This window comes from Echinops telfairi, unplaced genomic scaffold, assembly GCF_000313985.2.
Source record: "Echinops telfairi isolate 266 unplaced genomic scaffold, ASM31398v2 ScPeMD7_5805;HRSCAF=6673, whole genome shotgun sequence".
Lineage (NCBI taxonomy): Eukaryota > Metazoa > Chordata > Mammalia > Afrosoricida > Tenrecidae > Echinops > Echinops telfairi.
Genome location: NW_022109704.1, coordinates 3,205,281 through 3,215,357, shown reverse-complemented (window position 1 = coordinate 3,215,357; position 10,077 = coordinate 3,205,281). Strand labels below are relative to the sequence as shown.

The following is a 10,077-nucleotide window of genomic DNA, read 5'->3' as shown; positions in this document are numbered from 1 at the left end:
TATACAGCACCCTGACTGGCTCATCTCTACCCTGTGACCCCTCCTTGAGGAGATGTCCAATTGTCTACAGATGGGCATTGGGTCTCCACTCCATGCCACCCCCCATTCACTTTGGGAAAGGTTTTATTCTGGATCTTAGATGCCTGATACATGATCCCATCGACACCTCCTGATCACACAGGCTGGTGTGCTTCTTCCATGTGGGCATTGTTGCTTCTGAGGTAGATGGCTGCGTGTTTATCTTCAAGCTTTTAAGACCCCAGATGCTATATCTTTTGATAGCGGGCACCATCAGTTTTCTTCACCACATTCGCTTATGCATGTCTTCAGCGATCATGTCAGGAAGGTGAGCATCACAGAATGCCGAATTGTTAGAACAAAATGTTCTTGTGTTAAGGGAGTACTTGAGTTGAGGCCCAATGTCTATCTGCACCTTAATTCTTAACATATAGATATGAGGACATAGTTCTATTCCCCTCTCATTGTATACATATTTACATATGTACATACCTGTATTTAGGCCTCCTTAAATGTCCTTTGTCACCTGGTTCTTTCCTTTATTTCCTTTTTACTTCCTTCTTGTCTCACCATCATGTTCAGCCTTCATTCGGGTTTAATAATTCCTCACTGCTGCATTGCCCTTGATTGAGCCCCACTAGGTATACTACGATCTTTCTTCCACTGATTTTAGTTCCCTTGTCCCTGGGTTGACCCCTCCCTTTCCTTTCTCCCACCTCCCCTTCTCCCGTATCCCCCCAGAACCATTTATTCCGTTCTTCTCATCTCCGAATTATTTATCCCACCTATCTTATCTAGAAAGACATGCAGATACGTTAATAAGTACAAAAACCCAGCAAAGCCAAATAAAACAAAGAAGTCAAAACCAACAAAACAATAACAACAGCAGAAAGCAAGAACAAAATAACAATAGCAAAAAGAAAGCCATGACAAAAATGGAAAACCCTATAAATAGTTCAAGGTCTGTTTGTTGGCCTTTACAAATGTTTTCCAGTCGAGTCTGATGGGGTGCCACACTCTGTCTCCCAAGTCTGTTTTGGTATTCTCCAGGGATTTCATCACTCTATTCCCCCTGTTGCTCTGCTGCAGTGTCTCAGTGTCTCGCCCCTGCGTGATGGGGCCATAATGTGCACTATTCCCGCACTGTGTCTCCAGTGCTGTACCCGGCAGCATCATGGTTCAGTGAAGGATGCCGTGTCCTGTGGTGGGGCCAGCCTTACGGTCTTCCCCCTGCGTTGTATGTTCCAAGCAGGAACATTGTCTTTGGGGGTTGGTGGGCCAGGATGGCCTCTCCTCCCTCTTCATCCCTTTGCGTTTCTCCTGTGTGCTCTAATCCAACATGCCCCTCTCCATAAGCTGAAGCCCCGGTGCTGTCCCCTGAAGTGCATTCTTCTGAGCTGAGGATGGGGGTGTTGTCCACATAGTTGGGATTGGGGTTGGCCCTGCAGACCTCTCTGTTGGTTCCCTGGTACGTGCTGGTATGTTGTATTCACGTCTTGGAGCATCAGGTTGAAGCTTGGTCTCTCTCCTCTTGTAGAGATGTAAAAAATACCCTCCCCTTGGGCGGATTAGTGCCCTGCTACCTCCCTAATGCATGTATTTTTTCTCTCTCTTTCTTTCCTCTTTTATTTAGTTGGCTGCCATATGTATCACTGGATTGGGTTTGGCCTCTGCCATAGTTGCTTGACCTTACCCCAGGGATGTATGTATATAGTAGCTTTCCCCACTCCCCTGTTCTGTTTTGGTTTAAGCTTACCTCAGTGAACTCATGTTGTGCTCGACTTATTTCACTTAGCATGCTGTCCTCCAGTTCTTCCCATGTGGCAACGTGCTTCATGCCTCCATCACTGCATTTTAGGGATGCGTTGTCAAGGAATAGAAATGGATTCTTACATAGGAAGCAGAGACAAGATCTAAGTGTAGATAATTAGAAAGGGATGAAATCAAAGCGTAGAAACTCGTTGCAGCAAATATTATGTGTCCCCACACTGGTTTGTAGGTTGGTTGTTAATTGAGCATATCAGATTTGCTTAAAAGTATAGAGACAGGTCACCAGAAATTGAGTAAGTTCACGGTGAAAAGACAGTGACTACCTAGTGTCGGGGGTTTAAGTGGAGAGAAAATGTTTTGAGAAACGATGTGCAAATGTGCTTTACACAATTGATGTGTGTGTGGATTGGGATAACAGTTGTATGAGCCCCTAATAAAATGTTTAAAAAAAAAAAAAGACAGTGACTATAAGAGCAAGAAATGAAACATTTCTATAAGAAAAGTGACAACAGAGAGATGTCTGACGGGATTATATGAGTGGGCTTCAAAAGTTCATGGAAAAATGTCATTTTAAAAAATTCATTTTTTTCATTTAATTTTCCTACACTTTTTGAAGCTCCCTCGTGTAACATAACATTTTTAACTAGGGCCAGGTTGATTGAGATAAATGTGAAATTGTGAATATATACTTGCTAATAAATTATACCCTGACATTTTTTTACATTATAGTAGAAAAGAGTGAAACATTTGAACAGATATTCTAAATGGATAGGAGTCTGTGGCTGTTATATGGAAAAAGTACTACAAAAAGGGAAGAGAATGAGGAAATCTTATAACAAAAAATTCCAAACTAAACCCACTGCTCTTGAGTCTGTTTCGACTCATAGCAACCCTATATGAATACAGGTCTAAATATATAGAAGAAAAATGTCTCCCTTTTGAATCCAGTAAGATGAAAGACAATTATTAATTGTAAAGCCAGACCATCCTTCTCTGAGAACGATCTACTGAAGAGCTAACTGGGAAATTCTCCAGTGCTTCACAGTCCCCCTTCAAAAAATTTGTACATATTAGACATTGTTGTTGTGGGGTACTAAAACGATCATGTGTGTGACACCTTTAAGTCGTAAAATGCCATACAGAAGAGCAAAAATAAAACTCGCTGCCATGGAGTCAATGCCGACTCATCATACCCCATAGGACAGGGTGGGACTGCCCCTGTGAGTTTCCAAGACTGTGTATGGAAGTAGAAAGCCCAGCCTTTCTCAGAGTGGCTGGTGGTTTTGAACTGCTGACCTTTGGATTGCAGTCTAACAGCAACCACTGAGCCACCAGGGGTCCTAAAGTACCATACAGATGTTAATAATTATGTCCTCAAAATCCAGTGTCATCCATGGTTCTTTTAACCCAACGATTTTCTCCTCTGATTTCTATGTGTTTACTAATAGTATCACTTCTTTCAGTCTCACACTAATTCCAACTCTTAGGAATTCTTCAGGGTTTTTTGCAAATGTCACCTCCTTCATGAAGCCTTTGCTGATTTCTCAGCAACCGATGTACTTTTTCTTCATTTTATCTTTCCTCTCCCCTGGCCCCGTTGCACTGAATTTGAGCTTTTTAGTTTAGTTTTGTCTTGTCTTTTGCATGCATATGTTTCTATTATAACACCACATATGTGTTCCTGAAAAGCCTTACATTTGGCAAAATGATGTACTAAAAATAATGGCTATGAGGAAAAATAGAGTTACAAGCAGACCACTGAAAGCCTGTATAACTTTGTAATCAGAGCCCTACAAAAAATGATAACAATCTTTGATAACAAATGATAAAATATGAGCACAATTAAATCTCTGCTGGCATTCGCACCTAAAAACAAATCTCAGTCTGGCCTTTGCAACCTTATTCTTGGGGCTCCTGTTTTTTGCTTCAAGGTCCTGGAAAACATTGGCTTCTCACAGACAGTAGTTTCATCATAATAAAAAATACAGGATAAGCATGGTGGCCTTCTTGATCAATTCGTTTGTTGTTGTTTGTTCTGCTCCTTACCGCAGATAAACTTGCACTCGCTCTTACCTAGAGGAAAGAACAGCAGTTCTTACAGCCACAGAGCCAGCTACTGCAGGATTTTCATTTTTCTTAATATATTGCTAAAGCGTCTTTAATCACAAGCAACTCTGTCCATGGTCTCTTCCAAATATGTATATCCTGGAAAAATTACATAGGCACTTTCTGGGTTGAGCTGACACCATACTCATATTATCGATCCCTTGGAGCTTTATGGCAGAATAGACTAGTTTCATCGCCTTCCTCTCCCTTTGCCTCTGAGCTCATTGAAGATGGAAAGCAGTTTGAACTCAACTCTGCAAACCCTAAAGTGCCTGGCATGGTGCCTTATGCTTAGAGGGTGCTCAAAATGCAGATGTGGCTTGGATCAGATTATGGGTTCTGCTACATAATAAATATAAATCGTTACTATATAAAGAGCCCTCAATCTGAAGACTGGCAAAACCTGAAATTTCTTCTGATTCACTTTGTTGTCAGTACCTGCCATCATCAAGTTCAAACACTCAATTTAGAGATTAGTCACTATTGCAGCTGATGTCGCTGCACACCATGCTGCGTCGTCCTGCTGCTTCTTGTGCTTCCTAGAGATTTCGCTCCATCCTCCTATATAAAAAGCTATCTAAAAAAGTAAAAACAAACGGTTATCACCCACCCGCAAAAGAAACCAGAAAGATCTCTTGCTCTTCAGTGCACTAATGTTTTGGCAAGAACATGAAGACCTACATTTCTGTTTGATACTTCTAAGGTAAATGAAGGTTAATATTAAATGTCTTGATTCTGGGACAAAAAAAAAAAGTTATCAACTTGCCTCCATTTCCCTGGTCGGTCACTGGCACTAAGAGAAAGGAGTAGAGTTTCATAAGTCAACTGGTCAGTTCTTTGTATGCTCTATTGTTAGAAGTGGTAGAAATAATGTTGAAAGGAAATTATAATTTGGTAATTGGAAATGAAAAGAGAAACTATGCATAGTTAAATTCGTATTTGCTTTACAGCCATTACAATGAGAATGTTTTCCCCTCATTTAAGTCTTATCTTGGGCAAAAGACATTTAATTTACTGTACTTGAGGCAGCTACTAAACATCTGACCTGTATACTGCCATCATAGTAGTTTCAGTTATGAACTCAGACGTCTCACTGACATTCAAGAATTATTAGGTCTCAGACATCATGAAGGAAGCCTGGTGAATAGTACACACTGGGCTGCAAACCACAGCGTTGGCTGTTCAAAGACGAGACTCTACTCCCATACAGATTTAGAGCCTTGGAAAACTGCAGGGCAGTTCTGCTCTGCCCTGTAGGGTTGCTATGAGTCAGAATGGATCTAATGGCCATAAGTCTGGACTTGGAGTTTTTGAGGCATTGCGCAGCAGATCACTCGACAGGGATGGGGAATAAGTAACAGTTCTCTCTTTCTTCAGAATGTAAAGAGGCTCCTACAGAACCCCAAGGTGACAGAGTTTGATGCTGTTCGTCTGGTGATGCTTTATGCTCTGCATTATGAGAGACACAGCAGCAACAGCCTCCCAGGACTGATGATGGACCTCAGGAATAAAGGTGTTTCCGAGAAGTATCGAAAGGTAACAATTTATACAATAAGCCCACCAAACAGGAACCAACTCCATTGTTATATTCTTACCTCTGACAGATTATTAATCACAGGAATGTGTAGTTCTGCCCTCTAATGCTTTCATTACCCAAAAAACCCGCATTTTCTTAATGAAATGAGCTTTCTGACCCCCAAGCAGTAAAAGGATGCTTCTCTTATTTTCATAGCTGGTGTCAGCCGTTGTGGACTATGGTGGTAAACGGGTCAGAGGCAGCGATCTCTTCAGCCCCAAAGATGCTGTGGCTATTACCAAACAGTTCCTCAAGGGATTGAAGGTATAGTTTTAAAGGAGGAACAGTTGATGCCCTTGGGTCTGTAAGTGAATGAATATGATCTTCAAAATTTTTTCAGGATTGTTGCTGATTGCATACTATGTCAATTAAGTGAAATTAAAGCAGACAGCCTCTTGAAAGCTTTTTTTTCTCTTTAAATACTTTATATAATTGAGCAGTGACAACATTGGACCCAGTAGATGAGTTGGAACTAACTAGAGATACCCAGAAAACAGCCCAAGAGTAAAAAGGGCAAATAGGTCTGTGTAGTCACAGCTGTTTTACTTCACGTGTGTATCATTAGAGATTTGTAAGGTAATTTATCTTTGGAGGAAACTAAAGATGAAGCACACAACTAAGACCTTTAACAAATATTAACCTGTTATCATTTTAATGTTTAGCCTTCTTGGTTCCTGAAAATGTTACATTTTCCTGAATGTTCCCAATCTATTTTCCTACATGGGCCTTTCTTTTTAGTTACTGTACTTGCCATGTAAAACCCACAAGAGGGCAAGAGTTATGAAAAGATGATAAAGAATTTACACAAATTTCATTTAAAAATTTTTTATGGTAATAGCTTTAAATTGGGGAGTATTTTTGTAAGATTGGAACATTGCTGGGTGATGAGAATAATTTTTTTTTGAGAATAATTTTATATCTCCTAAAATTTCTATCTGAATTTATCCTATAAAACTTCTATTGAAATTTTTCTGATATGAACTACATTAATTGTTATATCGAAAGTTTCCCCAAAATGATAAGAGGAACATCTTGCTCTGTCTTAGGGAGTAGAAAATGTATATACGCAGCATCAACCATTCCTACATGAAACTCTGGACCATCTCATCAAAGGAAGGCTTAAGGAAAACCAATATCCTTACCTAGGCCCCAGCACACTCAGAGACAGGTAAGCAAAAAAATATATATATATGAATAATAGACCCTAAAAGAGTAAAATAAAAACAATAGAACCAGAAACAGTGAACAAATAGGGAAATTGAAATCATGCAAAAGACACAATATATGTTCTTTTCCTCTTCCTCCTATTGTTTCCGTTCTAAGATTCTTTTGGTTTTAGGTTTGTCTTAGCCCTCTCATAGTGTTATCACAGAAATACCATAAATGGACAACTTCAAGGAGCAGAAATGTATTTACTCACAGTTTAGGCAGTTAGAAATCTGAATTCAGGATGCCAGCTCTAGGACAATGCTTTCAATGTCTGTGGACCCAGTGTCCTTGGCGAGCCATGTGTCTGGCATCTGTCCCCCTGGGTCCCGGAGGTCTTCAGCTCCAGGACCCCAGCTCCAAAGGCTGTGCTCTGCTCTGGGTTCTTCGTTAGTGGTGCTATCAGGCTGCTCGCTCTCTGCTTGCTTCTTGCTCCTTTTATCTCTTGTAAATTAAAGGTGATGCCAGTAAAAGTCTATGTTATGGATTGAATTGTGTGGCCCCAACATATGTGTCAACTTGGCTGAGCCATGATTCTCATTATTCTGTGATTATTCTCCATTTTATGTTCTAGTGATATCCTGTGCGTTGTAAATTCTCACTTCTATGATGTTAATGAAGCAAAATTAGAAATAGTTATGTTAATGAGGCAGGAAACCGTCTGTAGGATTAAGTTATATTGTCAGTTAGTCTCTTTTAAGATATAAAAGGGATTAATTGGTGAGGAGAGGTAAGAGGGACCTATCTGCCACCAAAATGAAGAGCCAAGATTGATGCCAAAACACCTGGAGATTTCCAAGGAACACCAAGCCCACTTATGCGAAGAAGAGAAAGAGGGCTCTTTCCCCAGAGCAAACACAGAGAGAAAGCCTTCCCTTAGAGCCGACCCCTTGAATTTGGAATTCTAGCTCCTAAACTGAGAGAAAATAAATTGCTGATCGTTAAAGCCTTTCACTTACAGTATTTCTGTTATAGCAGCACTAGATAACTAAGACACTCCTCTTCCCATCGGAACAATGGGTCTGTCTCTTGAGTAGGATTGCACCCCACCCTAATTCTGCTTCATTGTTGTCACGGACTTACCTGATCCTCATTAACATAACCAAAGCATTAGTAATACATATGGTTGTTAGGTGCAGTCAAATCAGTTCTGAGTCATGTGCAACAGAACTAAATGAACAGTGTTCAACCCTGCCCCATCCTCACAATTGTCATGTTTGAGCCTATGGCCGCAGCCACTGTGCCAGTTATACATATGATATATTTATACATTGATATACATGCCATTAATACATAAAGGTCACGACTTGCAACACATCAGAAGATGGATACAGCACAAGAAGATAATTACATCGGATCACAAAATGGAGGGATGACTATATTATCACATAATTGACAATTGACAACATCATGTAATTGTCAAACTATATCATTATATAACTGCCAAACCACCGAGAATCATGACTTAGCCAAGTTGGTACATGTTTGGGGGAAGACACAACTGAATCCATGGCAGATTTGATAACAATTGTACTTGGTAAGCATGTAGCATTTTTTTTTTTTTTTAGTATGAAGAAACAGATGCAAAGAAAAAGAAACAGATGCTGTTTGAGGACCTTAAATCCTTACATTCTGTCATTTGGTATCAGACCAGTTAACTTTGCCATTTTAGGTTCAGTTCTATGGCAGCTGGCATTTGGACTTTCAAACATTACAGCCAAAAATAGATTTGCTGTTTGATTGCCATCCAGAGCAGGTTGTTACTATTTTTGGTGAGCACTGGACTTCTCCAAATCTAGCCAGCATACACACTGAGAGACCTAATGAACAAATGTCATTTATTACATAGAAGAAAAGGATCATTTGAGATATTAAGCAATTCCCAGTTGTTATCATTTTTAATACAATGGTTAGTGTGTTTTATCTTAAAATACAGTTTGTCCAGAAAAACTTACTTTAGCTAACCTGACATTTTAAATATATACAAATTCTAATTAGCTTTAAATTGTATTCTTCTGCTTTCAATTGGAGGTACATGTTACAAAGGGCCTAGTATATGTACTGGTTCCTCTTAGATTGGTATGAGAAATGTTACTGTAGGTTTAATTATTCTATTATTTTAGCCCCAGAAGAATCGTGTTTTAAAAATACAAGTGTAAGTTAAAAAGTATAGCTGCTGAGGTGCAGCTTATACATGCACAAGTTTATTCCAAACAAAACAAGCTTAAACATGGCTCTGTAATCAGTGATGGCTGCAAACAAATTCATTCAGTAACACACTTGTCTTAGTCTCGCTAGGGCACCTTCAAGAAAACAGCCCAGTGAAAACTAGCTTCCGAGGGAAGCTGCTGGACCAGTTAAATTCAAGGCAGAAAGATCAGCTCAGAAGATTATGGCAACTGTTTTGGGGATTCCAAAAGGATAGTCCTGATAGATTTTACAAAGGGCACGGGCTTATTATGAGGTTTTAAGAAAATTGAAAAACTGCATTGGTAAAGAAAAAAATGGGGCAAGTTGTACCAGGAATTTTTTCCCATCAAAACAGTACCCTTGCTTATTCTTCATGTGTAACAAGGGCTGTCCTACAAGAATTTCTCTCTTCTTTTTTTAAATCGTGTATTGGGTGAAGGTTTACAGAGCAGATTTGCTTCCAACGGTTCATAAGCGACTTGTTTCATGTCATTGACCGCAATCCCCACAATATGACGTTGCTCATCCCACTTCTTCCCTGTATTTTGTTTTTATTCTTTCCTTTTTCCTGTCCCTTCTGAACTTTGTCATTGTAAATGCTGCCAATTTGACCTCAAGTGGCTGATTATTCTAAGATGTGCATACCCCACTGGTGTCATTGCTCCCCATATCGACCCATTTATAGCTGACAATTGCGCCATGGGATGAGTTAATATCCAGACCTAAAGGATGACTAAGGGCCATCAGTTTGGAGGCTCTACCAGTCTCTATACAACACAAGCCTGGTCTTTTTGTGACTTAGGATTTTGTTCCACATTTTCTTCCATTCTGGCCAGGACTTTCTTCTGCAGTTCCCTTTCAGAGCAGTTGGAAGTGGTAGCCAGGCACCATCTAGTTCTGACGACAGGGTCTTGAAGACTAATGTTCGCTGGACTGTTTTCCATGCATCTTCACTTTTCTTCACTCTTCTGTACTCTGGATGGGGAGAGACCAATAGTTGCACCTCAAACGGCCACTCTCAAACTTTTAAGACCCCGACTGGTACTCACTGAAATAGGATATAGAACACTGTCTTTGTAGATGATATTATGCCTATGGCCTTGGTATTCTCTGAGATCAAATCCTGAGCTTCCAGACCTAGAAATTCATCCCTTTTAAGGTGTTTGGTTATGTATGTGCAAGAAATTTTCATTTTGTTCTCTGTAGGCTCC

General features: G+C 39.9%; 1 protein-coding gene across 1 annotated transcript in view; it reads left to right on the top strand.

The window, feature by feature from the left end:
• The window catches only part of VPS45 (vacuolar protein sorting 45 homolog), a 79,506-nt gene that overhangs the window by 27,067 nt on the left and 42,362 nt on the right, over positions 1–10,077 (top strand). Inside the window, exons 11-13 of the mRNA XM_004716574.2 lie at positions 5,272–5,430; positions 5,627–5,734; positions 6,517–6,638. Coding sequence (XP_004716631.1) covers positions 5,272–5,430; positions 5,627–5,734; positions 6,517–6,638 — 389 coding nt within the window. The remainder of the gene's footprint in view (positions 1–5,271; positions 5,431–5,626; positions 5,735–6,516; positions 6,639–10,077) is intronic.